Genomic DNA, 25,081 nt, shown 5'->3' on the forward strand with positions numbered 1-25,081 from the left:
CCTCTAAATGTCAATGGACGATCCCATGGAGGTACTTGGTCATCCAGGATAGTTCTTCTTCCTGCTCCTCATCGCCATTGATATTCAGCTGCCTGTTACATTCTTGAAGCAGCTCATTTCAGGGGTCAACATTCTGATATATTCATGGATGATATGACACTCACTGATCCTCCTCTTTCTGTTGCTCACAGAGCTTCAGGATGCCAAAGACCTTTGTGCATTGTGAGGAATGTTCGTGTCTTGACATGAGTGGCATCGATGAAGAAAGGCAAGAATTTCTCAAGCTTGCAAACATACTTCTACTACAACATTAACATTAGGAGGCCCCTCGGGAGCTGCAAGTGTGACTTCACATGCATTTAGACTCATCACAGAACCAGGAAAGTGTAGAGGTCAGAGTGGAATTTATTCTCGTCTAAAAACAAAAAAATATCAATGAGAGACGAGGTCTTATATTGCCATGAATACAAAAACAGCATACTGTCTTATTGAATCACACTGCTGTATTAATCCCCCAGCTACAAACAGTCCCCAACAAATGCACCATTTAGTCCTGCTGGAGTAATGTTTTCCAAAACTCCAGTGCGCAGCTGTTTTAGGAAAATTATTGAACCTAATAAGCCTGGAGTACAAACATAATGGGGAAATCTCAGTGCACCAAGAAAGAAACGAACATATTTTGATGCCAGAAGAAAATCAGAACATTACCATAATGCTGATTCTTTATCTCTACATTACATTACTCTGTGAAAGGGCTAAGTTGTAGTGATAAGCCTTAAGATTTATTAGTATTCTGCCGTTTAGTTTTTGTTCTCCAAGTCTTTTTTCTTTTGTTTCAGCCTGAAAATCTGCTGCACACTACCTGCTCTGCGCCAAACAGAAATGCAGCAAAAGAGCCCAAAGTGTGGAACAGCAAACTGAAAAGAGAGCTAAAAGAGACAAGCTGGCCACAAAAATGTGTCCAAAGTAATGACAGTGGGGGTCCATAAGAGTAGGATGAGTTAACCATTTGCCAACAACCTCATCATATTAATGAAAAAAAGGCAATGAGATGTCAAAAGTGCATTCTCAACATACTTTTATAAAAATTTTACAGGTTTAAGATTATTTCATAAGCCCATGACTTTCCAGTATACAGTTGGTTTGTAGATCAGCCAGTAATCAGGAGCTCCACAAACATTACACCAACACCCCAAGCCTGAACTTTCAATCCAATGCACGATGGATCCATGCTTTCATGTTTTTCACACAAGTCCTTACTGTTTCTTTTTAACATTTTACATACCTGCATAACAAAACTAATATAACTGTTCTGAAGTGGAGGCCGAGTTGATTACCTTCCAGGAGGAAAATCACATTTCTTTTTCTCATAACAGCAGTCATATACTGGGAAAAATATAGTCTTTCTTAATTCACTTCCCACACATTAAAAGCCTCATAATTTGACATAGAAAGATGTGAGAACCAGAGAAAGATGAAAACAAAGCATCTTTAAAGGAAATTACAAAAACGTTTCTGTGTCCATTTAAATAGGAGTCTCCACATTACATCTGCCCTCCTCCCTCTTTCTTCTGTTTGGGCTTCTTCTTCTTCTTCTTGGCTGCTTTGCTCTCAGACTCCGTTTTACTCTTTTTGGCTGGGTTGGGCTGTGATGCTGTCGCGCCACCATTGGGTCGTTTCTGTTTATTTTTCTTGTCTTGCTTCTTTTTGCCTTGTCCTTTCTCTGTCCCCGGTTTGTCTGTGGAGGCCGTGTTGCCCGCTGCCGGCTCCAAAACAGGCTTATTGCGCTTCTTACGTTTTTTGGTTTCTGGCAGAAAACCCTTCTTCTTTGCGGGACCCGACTCTTGTTCTGTCTCCTTCTCAGGCTTTGTTTTTTCAGCTTTAGGTTTCCTGCAACACACACAAGGTCAACATGACAGATTTTATTTTTAAAAAACAACTGCTGTGGTCAAGAAATAATTTGTTTATGTGAAAGAAAGGGGGGGGGGGGTACTGCTACTTATATGGCTGTTTTCTACTCTAACTGTGCTCTTCTTCTATGCCTTTAGGCACTTTGTAACAATTATACAAACTAATGGTGGGAGGTACAGTGGTGGTGTGTTCAGCACCGTCACCTCACAGCAAAAAAAGGACCTGGCTGGAGGTTGTGGATTTTGTTCTCCCTGTGCCTGCCTCGTCCTCCTTCGGGTATTCAGGCTTCACCGGCAACCCCAAAGGCAGGCAGGTTAGGTTAGCTGATGATTCTAAATGTTTGCACAGTACGTGAGGTAGATAAAGTGCTGTATGAATCTACGGTTAAATGTGACTTGTTGTGTAAACTGTTGTCAGCAGGACTAGAAAAGTGCTACATAAACACACATTACGTATTCTAATAAATTTATGGAGTGCAACATTCGGCATCTTTCTTCAAGACACCTTGAGGTGTGGGCTGGAGTACCCAGGGATCGAACCACTGATCCTCCGATTTGCAGTCAAACTGCTCTACCTCCTGAGCATCGTAATCAAAGAACCGAAAACTGAATCATCAATCAATTTGAAACTCTATTAAAACACCGATTAACTACCCCAAACCCGAAACTTCGGAACAGTTTGTCCTTTAAGTGTCCTTTACTCGGTATGTGAGGATTATGGAACTGAGGCAGGAACTTCTAATGGACAAAATTCAGAACAATCTAATCCAAAGAACGAGAAGGCACTTAACATTCGTCCTTGATAAAATGCTGCTACTTCTAACACTTCAAAATCCTTCCAAGTTATGACTTCCCATTTATTTTTACATTTTATTCTAGCAGAAATTACTGCAAGTCATTTATACCTGCGACACACAAAAGAAAGGCTCAGCTTATTTGTCCTAGATTGGATCTTTGGATATGAAATACCATCACAGGCTGGCTGGTTTACATCCAGAATAACCCGAGTAGATATAGAACAGATGGAGGTTTATTTAATCAATACTGCATATTCCCTCTCCTTTGAGCAAAAAAAAAGTGGATACTTGGAAGAGCTCAAGGTGTAGAAAAGGAAATAGTGTCTTATCGCTCAGACAGGAAATACTGTTTCTATTACTCAGTCAAAGGGTTTCATAATGGCAGAGAGAAATGTGTATGCTCATCATCTGAAAGTGGAAAAGTGATTTCTCTCTCCCCGTCTCTGTGTAAAAGTGTTTTGTTCTTTCCTTTTTTCCAATAATGCTGGTCATTCTCATTTTTTATGCTATTAAATAAAACGTTTGTATCTTCAAATGCCTTTAAAGACATTTGAAAATAGAGCTTTAAATCACATCAAATGATACTGGGGTATATTAATAAATGAATATGAGTTTTTACTTTACCATCTTTTCCAATCTGGACATTTGGACTGAATATCAATCTTATACAGACTCAAAAATTTAGATTGTGCATAGCTGACAACATGATCCATTTATTTCAGTGTAATTTGCTGTGTTTACTATTCAGCAGCAGTGCACTGGCTGATAGAAGGAGCTAACATAGCTTGGAGGAAGCATACCACACTGCTTTCCTTATCGGCTTCTCTCTCCTTATCCTGCGACTTGTTTCAGGTCTGCTCCACTCCACACAATAAGGAAGAGAACTACTGCAACCATGATTAAGAGCAGATTGCAGGAGATACTCAAAAGTCAAGATAGATTTGGTGAATAATAATGCATACATGCATGCACGCATTATTTTTACATTTTCATGCATTTATCTCCCACCAGAGATAGTAGGTGGGGGGTCACATCAGGAAGAGCATCCGGTGTAAATTCAGTGCCAAATCAAACATGCAGAGCTCCCCACTGTGACGACCATTTGTGAATAATAGAGTAGCTGGAAGCAGCTTTACCTTTTGTTTTAAAGTCAGGAAAGCAACTGTTATTTGAGCCTTTATTTGATACCGGATCAGTACTCGGTCATCGGTAGATAAGCTGAGCTATCAATATGAGGATCCAAATTGAAAAAGTTGGATCCCCGAAACTTTAAAGTAATCAGCATATGAAAGGAAACGATGGTTTGCAGAAAGGTTTTGTGAGGTTACAGTCAGCTAGACTTTCAAACACCAAAATGTTATCAGTTCATCTTAGAACAAGGGAAGATTTTTGCCATTTATCAACAAAGACGACCCAAAAATCATAATTCCTGCCATCAGTGCAGAAGCAAAAGTATCGCAAGGATATCCATCATTTTAAAAAAAAAAAAAAACAACCTCTGCCACTGAATGAATCTGTGCCTGTGCTGTTTAATACGTGTCAGTATTACAGGTTGAGAAAGTCTGCAAACATTAAATAACTCCAGAAATACGACTTAGTGCACCGATCTTTCCCACGGAGTCCTTCTTGGGGGGGGTGGCAGCTATTAGGTAAGAGCCTGAGGATTATAATATGCACCCAAGCATGGTGTGATTTATGCTTGTGAGCTCCTGGCACCCATGCATAGCATTTAACAGAAGGAAAGAGGATCGAGAACATACCCTTACATTGTGCTTCAGTAATACGGGTTAAAATAAGCGACCCCTGGCACCAAACTGGTGTGTGTGGGCGAGGAAATCTGATTACTTACTTGCTACACGGACACAAGGACTTTGCACAAACCTGATTTCTTTCTCTAATCTGATTTCTGCACAAGAATCACCTCTATAGCTCTTCATTTCAGAGATGCCGAAATAACTCACGTTACTCCAAAGTGTTTCATCACAGCCCAGTAGGTGTCTTCCAGCTTGCCGGTCTTCTTGAAAGCAATCACGCTGGTCAGGGACTGCAGGACCTGCTGGAGGGGCTCCAAATCCACAGACAGCTTCTACACATAGCATGCAACAGAGTCAGAAACTGGAAACACGTTACTTGCTTCTTCTCATCTCAACACTCCATGCAAACCTACCTGCTGGCGAACGTGCTTGACTATAAACTGGCAGAGCTCCAGAGTTTTCAACGCCTTCTCCTTCACCACCTTGCTCTCAGCATTACCAACTTGTCGAAGACTCTAGAAAGATGATGATAATGGGATTAGACTCCTGTCCATGTTGGACTTAACACCCAATCCTGCTGTTTTCATTTGCTTCTGATTTGACAGTTTGGCCCATTATGTAACTGATGCTTATGGCCACTGATTTAAACCTCTTGGTAGGTGAAGATTAACCTAATCAGACATCAGTCAGCATTATCTTAACCATGTCTCCTGTGTTTATTTAACACATGAGCTAATCACATATATACATTATACTCTGGGACCTTTTTCCTTTCAGATAATGATGAATGAAGGCAAAAAAAAGTCTTCTATGCTCACAGAGCGGTGTACCTGAGAGGACCATTTTATATTAGATCCACTCTCTTGGATCCAATAGTGGAAAAAAACCCAAAACAGTCTGAAAGTGAGTATTTGGCTCACTTGCACATGGCTTCAGTATTTGAACTCCGGCCATGATTAATAGGAGCATCTACCATTATATAGGGCAGAAATAGAGGGGAAAACATAATAGCTCCACTTTAAGTTCTCTCTTTAGTTTCTCAACTCTAAACTGTCTTTTTATTCTATTTCTGCCACAACAAAACACAGTACAGACTATAGAAACCAACCACATCTCAAACCTCCCCCCACCTCACCCTTGGAGTACCAGATAAGGGATATAAACATAGTCAGATGTCATCGAGTAATATATAAAAATAAATGGTCATTTTGTTGCAAACCTCAGGTACAATAATGACATTGTGGTTGCGTGTTAATAATAGCAGCTGCAATACGTCCAACAAAGGATATAAATGGTAGGATATAATTTCCCAGCAGATCGTCTAATGGTGAATCTGATCTTTTCTAAATGAATATGACACATAATGTCTCTAATGACCAAATGTTAGAGACAAAGAGTCCTTTTCATCTAGAAAGAAAACAGAAGAAAACACATTCATATCACGCTCACACTAAGAGAGATATCGAATGGGATCTATGCAGCTTTGTACATAGCCAACATATGTAACAGTGCAGCTCTGGCCCGTCTGCATTCGTCACATGAAGGATCCAGGTCTATCTGGATTTCTGATAACCTGACCAATAAAGACCATGTGCAACCTTAAACTCCATTACTGCGTGTCAAAGGCATGCTGAAGACGTACATATCCTCTTTATGACTTTTTTTTTTTTTGCCAAATTGAATCTGGGATGTTTTCCCCAGTTTCCTATTTAATTTTAAGATACACTAAACTAGTGAGCTCTGCATTGAATAAACTATACATTCTGCTCAAGATTTTCTTCGAGTCTATCTGGCTTTTAAAAATCTGATCTATAATTGACATCTGAGGACATAAAGGGAATCAATCTGAATTAGATGAAACAACTCGAAAACATTTTGACCTGACTTCATCTGGACAGCTGCTTTCTGTGGCACTGAACACTTCTGCTACACCCAGTCTGGCTACATGTCACTCCCTATCCCTTTATACAGATGGAGGTGGAGCTGGAAGGTGTGTGGGGACCTTCTCATGCTATCAGTAGTGACAAGAAAATTAGTGGATGGATGGAGGGATGGATGGATGGAGGGATGGGCCTCTTTTATTTTATTTTATCACTTTTATTTGCAGCAAAGCAGCTGAAATGGACTCAAAATGGTTTCTGCTTCCTAACTGGATAGACTGATATCTCTGAAGTTTAATCAACTTTGTGTTATACTCTGTCAATCGAGTGTTTCCTTAATTTATTTTAAGCAGTATGCGTCGTGGTACTGTGTTAGTTCAATTTTGTATTCCCTGTGTCTGTTAAGCCTGCATATCTGTGTTTGATGTCCAATCTTTACTCACTTCCTGTTTTATTTTGATAGTCTCTCATCTTGTGTGTGCTGTGTTTTTGTTTTGCTTGCCCTGTCCAGTCTTCTGTGAGTGCTTTCAGCCCTGGTGTTTGCCCAATCATCTTGTGTGTATTTATAGTCTTTATCGTGTTTTGGATTTTTGAGATTTGTTACTTTTCACCAAAATCCACTTAAACATTCCAGAATATCCAGGTCATCATTATTCTTTTAACTGAGAACAAAAGCTAAAGACTGCATGCTGTGCCTAGATTAACACTATTTCTCTCCTGCTGTCAGAAAACAGTTTTAAACATGTGAAGGACCAAACCCTGAGCTGAAACTGGATTATTTTATGGTAGTTCAGACATCAGCTAAGCAAATACTTTAAAACACATTACAATGTAAATGTAAACAGCTTAAAGGACATTTTAATGTTTGCTCCTGTGCTTTACTATCTATTAAAATAAAAGCCTCCTAGAACAGATTGCAGAGGGTTTTAATTTAATAGACACTTATATTTGAGTACAACTGCATCATGTTTCATTATATATTACAATAAATGTTTAAACATTACTTATAAATATTAAAACAGAGGAACAGCTGAGTTGGATAAATGAAAGCCTACACCTGCATTTTTGAAATATTGTTATTATATGATAAATGATTCTCGATGGAAGAGAAAAGCTTGGATTTATGTGCAATTTCTTAGAAAACACTTTTTTTTTTTTTTTCACGACTAAGTTTCTAAAGTAGTACAGCTGGTCGTGTCGTTTCGTCTGGGAGGAAAAAGACAGGAGGTGGGGTTATTTGCAGAAGACCTGCAGAAGCATGCAATTAGGCATGCCTTCACCCTCCGCTCTCTGGAGGACACACAGAGGACAGCGAGAGGAGCAGCGGCTCTAATCATCATTTATCACAGGACGATGCAATCTCATAAACCTTCTGGAATAATATAATAAAAATGCGAACAAGCCTGAAGCATGCTGGTGTATGAATGCCTCTACTTACAGTGAGGACATGATGTGCAGCTATGGCCTCATGCTGCTATACTCAAGGAAAAATGACTTTCAATCAGTTCCACAAGCAGAGGTTTACAGAATTTAAATGAAGGAAAAGGCCTGCCATCGGGTTCAGTGTCTTGCCTGGGGAGGCTTCGTCATGTGGAGGGGCAGAAGATCAAATCCCTATCTGTGCGATTAGTGGATAACTCGCTCTACCACCTGAGCCCCGGCTATAATGCCGAGGTGTGTTGACTCACCGCTGCCAGCTGACCTGTGACCTTCTCGCAGAGCTCGGTCCACTGAGGGCCGCTCAGCTGCTGCTGAACCTCCCTGCTCTGCATCGCCCGCAACACCAACACACACGCTTGACCCTGAACACACACACACACACACACACACACACACACAACCAAACACAAACACAAAATGAAGCAAGTAAGACAAAGAATTTACAGTTAAATTGAGCACTTTAACCAAAAATTTGCATTTATAATTTTTTATAATGTCCCCATGGAATAAAAGACAGCTCAGACACAATGCTGCCAGAAAAATTTCACCTCATCTCATCTTGAGATAAGAATAAACACGCTGAAATGTCGACACGTTTATTTTAAACGTGTCAGACGCCACTGAAACACATTTCTGAAAAATTTAACGGTAAAACAGGAGTGGACAAATGTGTGTAAATGGGAAAAAATTGCAAGCAAATTAATAACATTAAGTCTGAGGTTGTTGTTGTTTTTTTGTTTTTTAAATCTCTTAGGATGCAGACAGTAAGGTGATGAACAAAAACAGATTGCTGTTGTGTTTCTCTTTCAGTTACTTCAGTTGCTATTGTTGTTCTAAAAAAATGTGTTAATGAAAAAAAAACATTTTGACATGACAAATAAATAAAATGCATAAATTTGGACAACGCCTCAGTTGCTTGATATATATATATTATATATTCCTATATAAAAGTAAGGTTATGCTTATGTCATTTTCTAGTTAAATCACTGTTTTACAGCTACTGTGTCACTATACTTCTGTTCTCCTTAAAGGAAACTCTTTAAAGGATAACTCTGGTTATACTCTAGGAGCAAAACCAGCAATACATTTATTATAAAGCAAGTAAACCCTATATGTTATAGAGTCTGTCGGTGTATTAACATGATTTGTGATGTCACATGCTTCTTAATGTGCATGGACATGCTGTCCTGCTGCTGTAAATACTTAGTAGAGCGATAAATGTAAATTAATGCTTGCCAAAAAAGTGCAGTTTGCTCCCAGCTGTTTCAGGCTTTATTTATTATAAATATTTGTGAGCTATTTTTTTTAGTTTTATATCTCATTAAAGGAGGAAAGGCAGGGAGCTACTAAAAACAGTTAACTTTATTGCTTTTATGGAATCTGTTGACAATATAATAAATATAGAATATCCCCACTGCTATGTTTTAATATTGAAACACCATATGGCACAATAAGTCAAGGATCCAAACTCATGAACAGGTCTACTTTATTCAGAGCGACACACCAGCCGAGGACTGGGCATCACAGCTTTATTTGAAACTTTATTCTAGCAGACAGCACCATATGAGCCATATGTGCTCTAATTGTTTAACTTACTCATGTGGGACTTTTCCCAAAGTGAAGATGATCTTAAGTTCTCAATCAGTTAGTAAATGACATCATCTTTCAGTTTTATTCCCATGGCATGATAGTAAAAAAACAAAAACAAAACAAAACTGGGGGGTTCAAAGCTTTTTACCTGCTGATGTTCTCTGACTCCAGATGTGATGTTCTGTACTGCTGTGTCCAACAGTTTCACGCATAATACCTGCAAATAACACACCAGTGTTAGTTACTGGTGCAGAAGCAAGCATCTGCACTCGGACTGTGTGGTGTGTGTTTTTACTCACGGGGAATCTGACGAATAAGTCGATGAACATCTGAGCAGTGAGTGGGCTCTTCCTCCGGCTCATGAAGGAGCGCAGAGCATCTCTGAAGATAGTGGAGACCCGATCCACGTCGACATTACCCATGAACTTCATCTGCACACATCAAATAGCAAACGGCAGACATCGGTGTTCAGATCTTAATTTAAAGCAAAAAGAACAAGCCTAAATAATAAAATTAGTCATGGCTGGATTCCAGTTAGCTACTTGTGTTTTCACTGGCAAAGCATGCGATTATTCTAGTAGACGATGGCCGCTACTCTTGCTACTTGGTACTACAAACACTTTACGAGTACAGGGTTGGAGCTCCTTTTGCTTTCAGCACTGCTTTTGTTCTTCGTGGCGTAGATTAAACAAGGTGCTGGAAAGATTAGATTTTAGTCCACTTTGATATGAGAGCATCACACAGTTGCTCAATATTTGTCAGCCAAGTACAGCGAACTCACTGAGTTCAAGAAACAAGTTTGAAATTAATGCTGCATCAGAAATCGAAACTCATCAGACCAGGCAACTTTTTTCTAATCTTCGATTGCCTAATTTAGGTAAGGCAGTGCGAATTGTAGCCTCAGTTAGCAGCTGAAGAGAGAAGCTCCTGGTGTGGTCTTCTGCTGCAGTATCAGAGATGCTCTTCTGCATACCTAGGCTGTAACGAGTGGTTATTTGAGTTACAGCTGCCTTACTATCAGCTTGAAGTACTCTGGCCATTTTCCCCTGATCTATCGACATCAATAAGGCAATCAATAAGACGGGTGTGTGGGAAAATCCCAGCAGATCAGCAGTTTGTGGAATACTCATACCCACAATGATGTCACATTCAAAGTCACTTAAATCGCCTTTCTTCCCCCACTCTGATCCTAGTTGTCCAGGTGCATCTAATGAAAAGCAGTCAACTGTTACATGTAGCCACTTACCGCCAGACACCTCTCTCCATGACGGGAATTTTTATGCAAGCAAGACTTAAAATAAGAGATGACAGCACGACTAACTGAAGCAGCTTTGCAGTACTTTCATCTTGATTATGAGCAGCTGTGCGTAGGCTGCCTACTTGAATATGAGTAACTACATTGTGCACAGGTGTGTGGAGGGAAATCTGCAAGAAAAGAAATCTGCCGGTGCTACCGCGGCTAACATTAGCCACACTCAGCAAAATAATATTTGTTTAATAAAGAATGTGATTAATGGCTTCAATTAAGACTATTTTCTGAGTGCTTTAGAAAAGGTAATTAGTTAGTAGTTAGTTAGTTAGTAGGTAATTAATTTCTTTTCTTAATTAGTTGCCAAGAACAACTATAATTTTCACTTTGGGTATAAATGTGAGAAAAAAAAGTTGTGAGGTGAAAAATGTGGGGTATAAAATGGTGTCAGAAAAAACAAAAACAAAAAACAGAACAGAGATCCCTCCTGAGTTCTTCGCCCTTCTTCCTTTGCTCTCTTGTCTGAACGCTGAGGATGTTAGAATTAGGAACAGCAGTATTTCAGTGCACCCAGCTCATAATACAAGCAAACAGAAACACATTACTTTGCATGTTTTAACAGATATTTGCACATCATTTAGATTGAAACCTGACTACTGTCGCGTCTGCTTGAATATTTGAAGAGAGAAGAGCCATCATTTAAAATAAAAAGGCAAAAAAAAAAAAACTAAACAGATTAACGGTAACACTATTTGTGGAAAAAGAACATCCACTCAGTGGTGTGGAGGCGTGAAGAGACAGATATGTCAAAACTGGGACAAACAAATCCCAAACTGTCTGCTGGAACAGAAGCTTATTTAAGGAATCTTTGTCAATACACTTTTAATAACAAGCCTTATGAAAACATCTGACAGCAGCAGCAGCAGCATCACGCAACGCTGGCAACGTGCATGGAACATCTGGTGAATGCCCCCCACCACCACGCCACCACCAATCAGTCTGTCATTAAACTGAGAATTCACAGGAACTCATTTCATTATTAACAGATCATTTTCTTAATTAAAATTAATATAGACAACTTGCTTGGTTTTAACTTATTATTGTCAAGCAGTCACTGATTTCATAATGTCATCGCTACAGTTAGCACAGACAGCGCGGGCATTCAGATTGGCTTTCTGTAGAGCTCATGTTCGTGTTTTTCTCCTGCTGGGTATTAGCTCTCTTGGGATAATGAAGGCTTGACTGCACAACCAAAACAGGAAGAGGAAAAGTGCTTTCGCCTTCTCTGTGGCTATCAGTAGATTCCCCAAGGTAGCTGAAATAATGGATGGTAGAATAAAAGGAGTAACTGTGGAAGCGGCAAGAGGAAAGAGTGCCCCACTGGCCGAGAAAGCAAAGAAGTAAAAAACGGAGAGTCGAGGAAACTGAAAGTAACTCAAAACTGGACCACAGATGGGCAAACAACTAGAAGAAGAAAACTTTTTCTACATGAATGCTAACTTTAGTACATGCTAAATAGTAATGTATTCGATTTGCCATCATAAACAACTTGGCAGGTTAGCTCATAGGAGCATTTGGGCATCTACATGCATATATTTTATAAATGGAAAGAACAAGTTTTTATTATTTATTATGTGAAAAATTAGCTCAAAAACTGCATTTCCTTTGCAGGCTCAGACTGTCTGGAGTGACCGCTAAGTATGGAATGGCAACCTGGCTTATTTACAGTAAAATCAAAATTGAACTGGTAAAAACTGCCATGAAAATCACAGGAAACAAATGCTTCCAGACAACACAGGAAAAAATTGTCATTCATCAGGCTCATAAAATTGTTAATGATCCCTCCTGTATCCTTTTTCACGGCACGAGTTATTACCCTCAGGGAAACAGTACAAAGCAAGCGGCTATAAAACAAACCGCTATAAGCTCTCGTTCCTCCCAGCATCTACTGCACTTTTAAATAGGACTTAGCCCAATTTAAAAGCTCTGGAGCCACATCCTCGTGTACTTGAATGTTTGCTGGAGTCGTATTATGGGATTTATTGTGGGAATGCTGCTATGTTTAGCACTGTTTGTCCAAAACAAATTTCCCACGTGGGAAAATAAAGTTTATTCTTATCTTCTTATCTTAAAAGTTATGGAAAACAGAAAATACTTGTTCAAGGACGAGAGAATAATCTGGTCAAAAAGGGGGCCGAGTTATCCAGGACACTCCTCTAACCCAGTAAAGTCCAGAAACAGACCTGGAATCTGGTGCACAGCTGAGCACAACATGAGAGAAGACATAAGACCAGTACCTGCCTATTGTGTAAATGCTTAATTACCATCTGTCTACTGACCAACTGTGTGACCTACAAGCAAAAAAGAAAGAAAGGAAAAAAAAAAAGCCTGGCCTGTCCTTTATGTGACTTGCTTTGGTTAAACTGGAAGGAGAAAAAAAACAAACAACAACAAAAAAAGCGCATCCTGATCTAGACAGGCAACCCCCTGCGAGCAGGTAAACAGGATGGTTGAAATTAGTGTGCGTGTGTGTGTCTGTCTACTTGTGTGTGAACATACGTCAGTCTGCTCCTCTGTGGTCTCAGCAGGAGGGGCTCCTCGCAGCACTTTCACCACATACAGAGAAGCACTGCAGGGAGAAAACAACACACTTAAGGCAAAATAACTCTTCTCACACATTTAGAAATACGGTGGTGTCACATCACCTTCTCTTCAGCTCCGCCAACAAACATTAGTGCTGTACCTGAAGTAGTAAAGGGAGACTGAGGAATCAGACAGCTTCTGGGATTTGGTGACCAGCTTCTCCAGCAGGTCATGGAGCTCCCCCTGTCTGTCACCGGCAGTCCTGCAGTAAACCTTAGACCTGCACAGGTGGTTCCTATAAAAATAGAGACGTCAAACACTCAGGAGGACCTCAGGGGAAGCTGTCATTACTCATCCATCCATCCATTCATCCACTTTCTTAACAGCTTATCCGACTTACAGTTGTGGTTAAAAGTTCACACCAACGTTATGGGAATTTTTTCCTTTGAACTGTTTTAATTTTTTTTCAGAGTGGAATGATTGTGCAGCCTAGATCTTTAATGACTTCGAAAACAAGAATTGGGAATTTGAATTTAATTTGAATAATTTGGTCAAAAGTAGACATACACCCAAAAATATGTGGTTCAATGTCCCTTTGATGAGAGGTGCGCATCAACCAGATGCTTTTATAGCCATCAACAAGAGTTCATTTAACTTTGTTGGTTTCCTGGCACAGACCTGGCTTTGTGGCTGAGTTGAGAAAACCGGTGAAAGACATTCGAGAAACTTAATGTTAGCCTGCTTTAAAACTGGTTTTGGAATAAATAATGTGCGTTTGGGTAAATTGCCTTGTTGGAACACACAACTGTGTTCAAGTTTCAACCCAGCTGTTCATTTGAGGTGAAACTGAATTTTAAGCTAGTCCTCCTTCTTCATTATTCCACTATTCCAGTATCACTGGCAGCAAAACAGCCAAGGAGCATGACTCTACCTACACCATGCTTGGTACAGTGTTAGATTTTTAAAGCCTCACCTTTATTCCTCCAAAGATATCTCTTGTCATTGTGGCCAAACAGCTCAATCTTTATCTCATCTTACCATAAAACATTTCCTGGGCTGTTCCTGAACATCCTAACCAATTTCCTCTCATCTGAGGATGGCAGTTTGGATCTAATGAAGCTAATGATCTTGAAATCTACAGGTGTTTAAAAAAAAAGGCTCCAAGAGACCTTCCCAACTTCTGTAAATCTATATATCTCCTTAGATCACAAAGTTCCTTGAACTTTCCCATTGTTCTGAGTATTGGTCAATCCAATGAGTGCTGTAACTGCAGGTTTGCAGGAGGGCTCGAGCAGCCATCTCAGTTCAGCACAGGGTTCAAAAACAAACACATAGAGGGCTGAAACCCTGACTGACCTGAACTTAGTACTTAGATTTAAAGACATGAGCTTGGGCCATGTTAAAATGTATCACCTTGTCTTTTTAGATACAGGCTGGGTACCTGAAACCTTCAACCTACTACTTAGCAGGGTAGGGTATGAAGTGGATGCATGCAGACCCCATTAATTCTGTGTGTGGTGCTGTGATTGGTAGATATCTGAAACCCCAGAGCAATAAAGTAAATTTTAATAATTTGAGAAAATCTGTTTTTGTCTAATTCAGCAGATTAAATAGAAATTTACCACACTGATATTCATAAAGTCTGTTATTGTAAAATTGTTCCTCTAAACTGATTTGCTCTGCCCACGTCAGAGATCTAATACAGTTAGAGAAACTAAACGTTCAAAATGAAAATGTTATACTAATTATCACCTTAACCCTTTTATACAATCCCCATGAAAGCAGAAAAGCTTTTAGATGTGTGCAACATCTCTCACAAAATCTACATTTGTGCAAAGTAAGTGATTCTTTAAATATATATATATTTATAAACCAGCAGCAATAGCCACTGTTGAAAGACCATTAAAACGTCAAGAACATAAGCTATTATCATCTGAAATTCCTGCCATCTCTGGAGTTATAAATTGTCTCTCAGTTTCTTCCAAATAAACTCAAACCACCAGCTTTGAATTTGAAATTTTAAAAATCGCAATAAAAAAAATGAATACAAGCAAAAGTGTTTTGTAGTTGATCTCCGGTGGATAAAAGCGCTGATGTGAACATTTCAAATTAAACATGACACAATTTTAAATGTTTGGTGTTGCGATTTAATTATGACACTAACAGTCAGCTCAGTCCACAGCTCACATGTGTTTACCTGAATATGTCTGCTGTCCGTCGGAGGAAGTCCTGCTCCTGCTGGTCACTGCCGGAGCTCATTCCTCGCTCGATGATGGCCAGCAGAGGCTCAACCAAACCGAGGACGAGAGGGCTGCCAGCCTGCCGCGCCACAAACACTTCAATCAGGTCCAACACCTACAAGAGCAAAACAACAGGATGAGAAAGGTCTGTATTTTACTTCTCGCCACTCTCTTAGTGTCATGCTGTGCTGGGTTAAAGATGTGTTTGACAGGACTGAGCTTAAGCTACCTTGATCTTAAACTCTCTGACCAGCGTCTTTTCCTTCTGTAGTTTTGTCTTCTCATCCTTCTTGGCCTGGATCTTTTTCTTCTGCTCTGAGAACAGCGCTGACAGACTCTTATCCAGCTCCATCATGGCTTCATCATCCAGATCTTCATCACTGCTGGGATCCTCCTCTGTGGCCTGAATATGAAGTACAACTGTGTTACTTTGACAATGAAGCACTGACTTATTGCTCTAGCCTGAGGTCTCTTAGGTGAAACGTCTTCTGTTAGGCTCCACCTAAACTTAAATTATTCTAGCTGAGTTTCAAACACATTTACTAAAATAAATAAATGGAACTGGGAGGGAGGTGGGTTGCAAATAGGGTTGCAGTTATGCTGCAACTAAAGTCGGGCTAAAAGAGCTTAAACAGCACACAAAATACTTGTTCAGTTTTTATTGCATCTTTCTAAAAATTAACTGTTAAAGAAGTTACTGGTGGCGTTCTGTTGTAATTTTAGCTTCTTGCTTTAGGCTGCAGGATGATGATCGCATTACAAAATACAGCCCAAAATGTGGTGCTGAGGAATGCAATCTCGTCATCCTAATCTCTAATGAAGAGAGAGGTGGACTAATGACATATGTATGTATGATGAATATTAATTTGCAGGATTTTGCTTTTTTGTTGATTTCATGTCAGCACTGTGGACGATGCTGACTTAACGGCTGTGAAATTTTAATTTTGGTCACGTTTTCTATTTATGTACATAAAATTTGCTCCCAGGATGACAAAGATTAATGCACTTAATGACCACGGTGTCTTTACACAGAACACTTTGGTGAATCCTAATGAACACTGCTGCTCTGATGAGCTTCTGCTCGGCCTTAGTGGGCTCTTTGTATTAAAAGTTCATTTAAAATCAGAGCGGACATGCTGAAAAGCCTGAACACCCACCAGAGCATTCTTCTGCTGGAGGACCTTCATGAGCTCCATGCGGAAATTTTGGTCCACTGGTTCCTCATCCATCTTCTCATCTTCCCCTTCCTCCTCCTCCATTGCTTCATCTTCAGAGTCGTCATCATCGTCGTCGTCGTCATCGTCATCATCATCGTCATCATCATCATCAGATTTGTCATCCTGAAAAAAACAAAACAAAAAAAAAACAACTGCACATTTTAGAATAACTAAAATAAACAAAAGTTTTCTGTCTTTTTAAACTGTAACCGTAAAGATAGAAACAATCGGCATGTGAAAGATAATTTATGTTTGAGTAGAATTCAGTGCATGACAGAAAAAGGTTGACAACAGAAAATATGTTTGACAACAACTGACCTCCATCTCCTCATCATCTTCCTCATCATCCTCCTCCTCGTTTGCTTTCTTCTTTTGCGTTGTGTTTGAGTCATCTTCGACAACCACAGTGGCGTCCTCTTCGTCATCCTTCTCTGGGTCTAAAACCTACACACAGCACAAAATGTTGTTGTTACAAATAACACTGACTTTGTGCAGAAATCACTGATGCATTCCTTTTTTGGCTGTTCGGCAAAATTAAGCCTGAAACTCATTTCTTTAGGCTGATTTTACAAAAAATAAAAATAAAAAATTGTCGTAAGGCTAACCAACACATTACTCTTCACACAGACTGTTTACCTGCAACCAAAGCCTACACAGGTCGATAGCACAGGTGCAAAACAATCATAAACAAAAAGTGTCCAATATCAGATATCTGTTGTGTTTATAGCCAAAGGCATAAAATAAATTTGCTCCATGGGTTCACTTTTTCAGGTCTGTGTAATCAAAGCCCAAAATTCATTCACTTTTTAAATAGACATTTCCCCTAAAATTTGAATGACATAGCTCAACTAGTTCTCTATGTAGCTATTACATAAATAAATAGCTACATAAATACATAAATAGCTACTGGCAGTTTTCCTATTAAGACGTGTATCACCACCCTGGAATTTTTTTCAGGGAAATTGGAGATGGTCAGATTGGAAGCATCTGCTCAGTTAACATGGAATGAACCAAAAGTGCCACAAGGAAACCCTGAAAAATGCAGAAACCCTGCAGCACTCTTGGTGTATCTTTGTCACATGACAAAAAAGTGGCCATATTTAGGTCATGTGATGAAAGGAGAACAGAAAAAAAAAAAAAACTTAAGTAATAAAAGGCCACAGGACAGAGCTGAAGTACTTGAGCCAAGCTCTGATTAAAGTTACATTACACTGATAACCTGACTTATGTTAATTTCATGAGTGTCTACTGTGAATCCCGATAATGACTCCGTATGTGTTACTTACATCTAAGATGGCGGTGAGGGCAGCTGCAGTAACGTGGGGGCAGATGGAGGAGAAGACCGTCTTGCACACCTGTCTGATATGTCTGCTCTGCTGGGAGAGCAGCGACAACAAGATGTCCACCATCACCTCCACCCACTCGGGCTCCTCCTGTTCTGTGGCTGCATTTGGAAACATCCAACACATTCATACACTTTAAAGCAGCACTTGCTTATTCATTCCCTGGCTTCCTAACAGACAGCACAAGAAGCTAAGAACACAAAATTATTTTTATTTTAATTGGAATCTGCTGACTATTAAGAAATTCTGTAGAAAGTGAGCAAAATTATGCCAAATAATCTGCTTTTAGTCTCCACCAACTCCTTGGACATTTCTATAGTGACTATGAATGAATTTAGTTGGTTAATTTGATCAAAAATGGGAGCAACTACTGATACTTAAAAACGGAAGTTCAGTCTTAACCCTTGTTTAAAAAAAACAAAGGTACAGCTTAAAGACCGTCAAATATGAAGCTAAAATATGTTTGGATTTCTAGGTTGTTCTGCTCACTTTCATTTTCTGAGAGGCATATTTCAAAAGTTTGGCCATAGCGAGGTTGTCTGTGTCCTGCTGCTTCGAGTGTAGGAAGCAGTGGGAAGGTAAGCACAGACATGAAAACAATATTGAGCTTCTCATAACTCCTGGCATTGCCAAAAATGCTGAAGCATTTCTTTATATATATGAAAAGAGATGTGATAAAAAGCAGCAGCATCACGATGCACAAGGCCTGACCTTCTTTTTCCTTTTTCTTTTTAGCCTTCTTCTCCTGAGCCTTCTCCATACAGCTCTGCAGGTCTTTCATGATGTCCAGCAGCTCCTCAGGGGCCTTTGGGAAGAAAAGTATTACTACGCTGCTCTTATTCAGCTAATTTAGGCTTCATGGGTACAAATAACCAACTGTAAACAGGCTGATGGATGCTGTACCTTGAAGAGGTGCATGCCGACCAACAGGAAGAGCTGCTGGAACGCGCTGCTCTCTGCTGTTTGGCTTTTCTTTGCCTTCTTCTTCAGGTTTGCCACAGACTCCAGCATGCTGGAAGAAAACAAATCAAACATGGCACAGGTGAAGAAGCAAAACTCCTTTAAATGTAAAGATTACATCATATTCCAGCTTCCCTACCTGTCCCAGGCTTGTCTCTGCTCAGGGCTGAAGGGCTGGCTGCTCTGGACGTGTTTTGGCTGGTTAAGCAGGGCTTGCGCGTACTGAACCAGGTGGTAGATCCACATGGTGCCGTCAGCCGTCACACCCAGAACCCGCTTTTGGCTGACAGCTGCACCTTCGGTTGAGTCCTCAGTGAGCGGCATGTGGTGCATGGACAGGAGAAGTCTGGGTAGCGGAAAGACAGAAGACAGCTGAACAATTTTTCTTGAAGAAAAAGATCAGAGAAATAAAGTACAGCCATCAGGGGCTGATATTTAAAAGCTGAGGAGAAAATGTCATCTCTCACCCGAAGAAAGAATTAACAAGCAGGCCTCTGGTTTTATCATCGAGTGGGACAGAAAGCTTCGTCTTTGTCTCCGAGATGTCGGCCGAGGCCTTCTTGGCGCTGAAGAAAGCGTGGAAAAATACAAACCTGGGGGAAAAAAAACAAACACACTAGTGAATAACCTCCTCCTCATCAAACAAAGAACTTCTCAGCGCTCAACAAGTCTTACCTGGCCACATCCATGATGAGATCCTCTTGCTTCTTCACCTGGTGGTTGTCAATGATGGAGGCGAGCCGGGAAACAATCCACTTCCTCAGGCGGAATACAGATTCCTCCTTCCTGAGGAAAGATAATCAACAAGTTGCATTCATCCACTTTCCGTCCCTGTGCCTCTTTTGCCCTGTTCAGCACACATTCTCTGCACGATCTACCAAAAACAACAGCAGATGCACTCACTGATCTTGTCCTCCCTTGCTGTCCTTCTTCTTGTGAGTACTGATGTCCAGCAGCTTGTCCAGCTGAGGCTGCAGGAATATGTCCTTAAGCCATTCCACATAGCCCTGCAGAGCTGCAGGCTGAAGGTGCTGCACCACCTTCCACACCGACGGCACCACGGGGTAGCCTCTGTTGGTGAGGGAGGAGAAACCCACCATCACTTCCAGCTGTTTGTCTGAGTCCTGACAACCCTCCAAGAAATCCGACACAAAGACGTCCATCTCAGGGGCCAGCTTGAAGCGGTCCGGTTTCTAAGAGTGAGAAAAGATGGAAGCGGACCTACATTAGCTTTAATAAGTGTGAGCACAGCTTTAACATGGTGACTTGGCACCGATTCTACAGAAGAAAAAAAAAACAACTAATCAACAAGCTGGAAATGCTACAGTGCTTTACAAACCACTGATATTGCTGCTTGGTGTCAACTCAAGTAAAATGATCACATGACCTCTGTGTTTGGAGAAAGACTGTAAGTCATTTGCTGGGAAATTTTCACTTTATGAATTATAGGCATGGCACATTTGTATTTGATTAAGAGCAGAGATAACATCTGCAATTATTATAAATTACTACAAATAATACAAGTACAGTAACACTAGTCTCATTTTAGTAGGTCTTGTTGCAGAAAGCACTGCAAGCAATCTCCTCCAGTGTGCAGATTTTATTAGCTCGTCCCATTAGATGACTTTGAAGAGTGGAAGCTGTTCTTTATAGTCAAGTCTAGACGGTGGCACTGACCTGAGCAGACACTACGTGTTCCCCATAGTTCATCATCACCTCCCCAGACAAGACGTCCTTCAGCTGGGCTGTGGACAGCAGAGGGAGGGCGCTGCCCAGCAGACGGAAGCTCATGTAACTGGACACAGATGGGAAAACAGCAAAAGGGCTGAGCGCTATGACATAATAAACAGGACAAATTAAAGAAAAAAGAAGAGTAAATCCTGCAGAAACAGCTGTGCTCTCTCCACCTCTGTCAAGTGTTACTAAAACAAAGCAGCAAAGTGAGCACTAATAGTGTCAGATTTGCTGTTGCAGATTAAATCCTACACCCTGCTGCTCCAAGTTTGACTTTAAAATCAACACAAACTGCTGAGTTATTAATTTTCAAGCTAAATTCCTGACATGAAGATGTCTGCACTTACGTCTGATACAGGATAACGAAGTCAGCGGTATTTAAAAAGTGCTGTTTTATCTAGTGCAGCACTCAGTTGTCTACCACAGTCAGTTCACATCTGATAAAACCCATTTCCAGTGAGCATAATAATATTTAATTACTTCATATTTAAAAGACTAACTGTTCAACAGGCTGCAGGTTCTCTCTAAAGCTGACAGGACTCACTGAGTTGGCCCCGGCTGCTCCTTTAACATGCCGTCGGTGATGGCTTTATTCCAGAAGAGCTCAAAGCTGTCTTCCTTCAGAGAGAGCTTCAGGAGGTCCAGGACCACTGCTGGGAGGATGCGCTCCTTCTTCACAGCGTGGGCTGCCGTCTTCAACACTTCTGTTATTCTGCCAGACATCAGATTTAGACAGTTCAGTCAGAAGCTGCTGATTAGCAGACCCAGAAGGGGAAAGTGGTGGATAATTATAGGATGCACATAGAGCGAAACTTACAGTAGTGTAGCCAGCACAGAGCAGTCTAAGTTTAAATGAACATTCAGATTAGCAGCAGAAGGTGTGTTTTTGTGAAAGCTTCTTACTTGGGTATGTTGTCAGCATTGATGATGGTGGAGGAGCCCAGCAACTTCTTCAGTTTCTTGGGTTTGAGGGTTTGTGGGAAGCGCTGCAGAGCTACCAGCAGCAGCTGCAGCTGCTCCGGAGTCCTGAAAGCAGATTCCAGGTCAGTCTGCAGGGCTCCCATGAGGACCTCCTCAAACACCTCCTCAGGGACCTGATGGACAGGATGACATAGACTAGAGTCAGAAAACCCCTGAAAATTGTTGAAAAAGACCATTTTTATAGCAGTAACTAGTCTGCAGCTGTCACCTCAGAGAGGATGTCCGTCATGGTCTTGGTGGGTAGGTCCTTCAGGTGTTGTTTGTGCTGACTGAGGCTCTGCAGGAGCTGCACACATCCCAACACCACCTGTGGCTCCTGCACAGAAACAAGACAGAGAGCTCAGAGACCACAACGTATTTGATAGAGCATCAGCTGTCCTGGATCTCCTCTGTTCCCTGGATCTTAAATTTCTTGTGAAATTTACAACCGTACAAAAACCTGAAAGTGATGCAACCATGATCATTTTTTTCCCCTGCTTTCCCTATGATTACTATCCCTTAAATATTTGCAGGCGTCTTCAATATATTGTCTCAGGCACATTCTCCTCTTTAATGCAGCAAAAACCTTTCCAAGTATGCTAAAAATGTGAGAAAACTTACCTTAGAGAGGCGGTTGGACTGATGAATGGCGAGAACACCAAACAAGTTTCCAAACATAGCATTTCTGGCAAATTTCTGAAAGACGAAAGATGAAACAAGTTCAAAGATTGCATTCATCGATTTTGGTGCTAAAAGATACCAAACACCCAAAACTCACCTTTTTAGCTCCTTGCAAGTTGTGCTTTTCTTTGATTCTGTTGAGTATACTCTGCAGGGAGACATCTTCAAAGGCACTCAAGACCTAAAAATAAAGGAAACTTTACTGCTTAGCTCAGTTATTATAGAGCACCTTCCTAACACTAGCAGCAAAACAGCATTTTGTACACACTCCGAAACCCATGTGACCAATATATTCAGTTCAATACTCATCTTAAAATAAGGTAAAACTAGCACTTTAAATTGCATGACGCTGTACAGAAGGCGATACACAAATAAAGGGAGACTGTCCATGCTAGGCAGAAAGCACAGGATGATTCATTCAGGATTTTGAAGCACAGGTAGAGAGAAGGTATATCCATGTTTGACAGGGGAAAAACAAAATTGTAATGACACCCTGGAAACTTCTGGCTACCACCCTCATTTAAGATAAATATAACGCTGGGCTTTACAGCTGACTGGTTAGCTTTTAACATGATCACATGTCCTCCTTAGACTTTTGAATTTTGCTCTTTAATGAAGAGTAACGGCAACACATCTTGACCACTTTATTAGGTATATGTGTACATGCTGATGTCATAACCTATTGCTATAGAAAGCTTATAGTGACACTTTTGTACATACAAAAATGTGCCAAAAAAAGGTGTGTATAAGTCTTTTACACACAAATCATCGCTTCTCTCTCTTTGTCTCTATCTTCTTTGTCTTCTTCATCTGCTTCTGTGACTTTGTCATTTGCCTCTTTCTCCTCATCTTCATCTTTGACAACTAAAGGTCGTCACGGCAGATCATCTGAACATCCCCCTATCCCCCAGCATCTTCCTCTGTCGTGCCAACGCTCTGCAATGTCTTCCTTCCTCATGAACCTGCTCTCTGGTCTTCCTCTTTTCCTCCTGGCTGGCAGCTCTGTATTAAACATCTGCTATCCTTCCTCTCTACATCTCTAAACCATCTCAGCCTCACCTCTCTAACTTTTTCTCCAAAAAGCTCAACCTGAGCCGTCCCTCTGATGTACTCATTTCTAACCTTCCCCATCCTGCTCTCTCCCAGTGAAAATTTTAGCATCTTTGGCTCTGCCACCTCCAACTCAGCTTCCTATCGTTTTGTCAGTCGAAGTCTCCAAACTATACATCATAGCAGGTCTCACAACCATCTCTTAGCACATAAAAGCCACATCCAGGAATTTTATCACTTATGAAGATAAATAAAGAGGATTTTTGTTATTAAAAGTAGTGTTGAACTGCTGCACTGTGTTTATTAACCCCAACCCTGAAACAAAGATGTGGCTGAAGCTGTGGATGGGTGCACAGAGGCAGGTCCGCAGACAAAGATAGATGGGGATAAACTCCACTCACCTGCCCCAGAGCGAGGCTGAACCCAGGTCTCGCAGTCTCCCGTGTGTGAGCCAGTCCATCCACCAGCCTTTTAAAGGTGTATTCCAACTCATCCTCCTGCAACACATGAAGAAAGACTGTTTAAAACTTTTAAACTACAGACACTTTAACACTATGTGGAATCATATATATATCCTGGAATATACTTATACATGAAATACTACATACTACACTCAGACATTTTTATAATTGCACTTTTTAATAAATATTTTTTTATTTAAGTGTTGGGTTTAGTTTAATGACCAACAACAATCAGATAAAACTCTGATTCCAAGGATTTCATTACGGGTAATGGAGTTCCACTGTAAACATGCAATTAAACCTTGACCCTTGACAGTAAAATACTTTACTGTGCTTTACAGTATTTCTACTTGCAGTACGGTAAGAAAAAGTTTACTATATTATTAAGCAATTTTATTTGATGTTTTGATTCTTATAAAGTATACAAGGTATTTTAACAAGTTTTGATCAAGTACTTATACACAGGTAGTTACGGTAATAGTGCCTTATGTTAATAATATAGGCCTGACTCTGTTATATGAGTATTAAATTCTTGATACTTGAAATACTTCAGTGTGTCAATGATATCCTGTATGATATCCAGTCATATAATCAGTTACATATGAAAACATCTCCCACCTCTCCATACGACACTATGTGTACAACTACTACTTCTAAAAATATTAGTGGAAAACTTCTGAGGAGTACATGTGCAGCGGGACCACGCTCCGTTCAGGGAGTCTCTCAGTGTCATCGATCGCACTCTGCCTCACCTTGTTGTTGGTTTTTAGGTACTGTATCAGGTTTTCCACCGCCTTCAGTCGGACCTCTTGATCCGGTTTGGCCAGGTCCCAGAAGAAGTCGAGGAAGACCCGGTTCTGCTGCAGGTTACCGGCGGGCCGGAGCGGTTCCGCCGCCTTCACTGAGAGCTCCACCATCTCTACAGACATCTGTTCGAAATGCCACCACCACCTCTACTCATGCTGCTGCAGGGGGAACACGTGCCTCACTCACGGAAACTACATCCGGGTCAACTCACCAGCCATGTTTTTTTTAAGAAGAAAAAAAGAAAAAAACTTTATTGAGCGATTCACAGAAGGGAATGTAATATAATATAATATAATATAATATAATATTGTTAAAAGAGTTGTTAAAATGAGCATATATATCCACATATTCAAATAATAATAATGCTAAATAATAAAAATATATCAATGCATTTATTTATTGAATTACATTTAATTAATATCATA

The 25,081-nt window shown here is 40.4% G+C and overlaps 1 protein-coding gene across 1 annotated transcript; it reads right to left on the reverse strand.

Annotated features, from left to right (window-relative positions):
- Window positions 1–1,061: 1,061 nt before the first annotated feature.
- On the reverse strand, window positions 1,062–24,853 carry mybbp1a (MYB binding protein (P160) 1a). Its single transcript, XM_013275163.3, has 27 exons — window positions 24,602–24,853; window positions 23,790–23,885; window positions 22,436–22,519; window positions 22,279–22,353; window positions 21,887–21,994; window positions 21,601–21,791; window positions 21,242–21,409; window positions 20,641–20,758; window positions 19,867–20,156; window positions 19,639–19,749; window positions 19,431–19,556; window positions 19,103–19,309; window positions 18,907–19,015; window positions 18,715–18,808; window positions 17,947–18,104; window positions 16,979–17,104; window positions 16,601–16,783; window positions 15,673–15,846; window positions 15,401–15,558; window positions 13,364–13,498; window positions 13,180–13,249; window positions 9,671–9,802; window positions 9,520–9,588; window positions 8,030–8,143; window positions 4,875–4,976; window positions 4,669–4,793; window positions 1,062–1,890 (listed from the first exon to the last, which is right to left on the reverse strand). Exons 1-27 carry the CDS (start codon window positions 24,776–24,778, stop codon window positions 1,545–1,547), a joined length of 3,846 nt encoding a protein of 1,281 aa, XP_013130617.2. The 5' UTR covers window positions 24,779–24,853; the 3' UTR covers window positions 1,062–1,544.
- Window positions 24,854–25,081: the final 228 nt, after the last annotated feature.

The sequence above is a fragment of the Oreochromis niloticus genome, linkage group LG10 (assembly GCF_001858045.2).
Source record: "Oreochromis niloticus isolate F11D_XX linkage group LG10, O_niloticus_UMD_NMBU, whole genome shotgun sequence".
NCBI classification, from domain to species: domain Eukaryota; kingdom Metazoa; phylum Chordata; class Actinopteri; order Cichliformes; family Cichlidae; genus Oreochromis; species Oreochromis niloticus.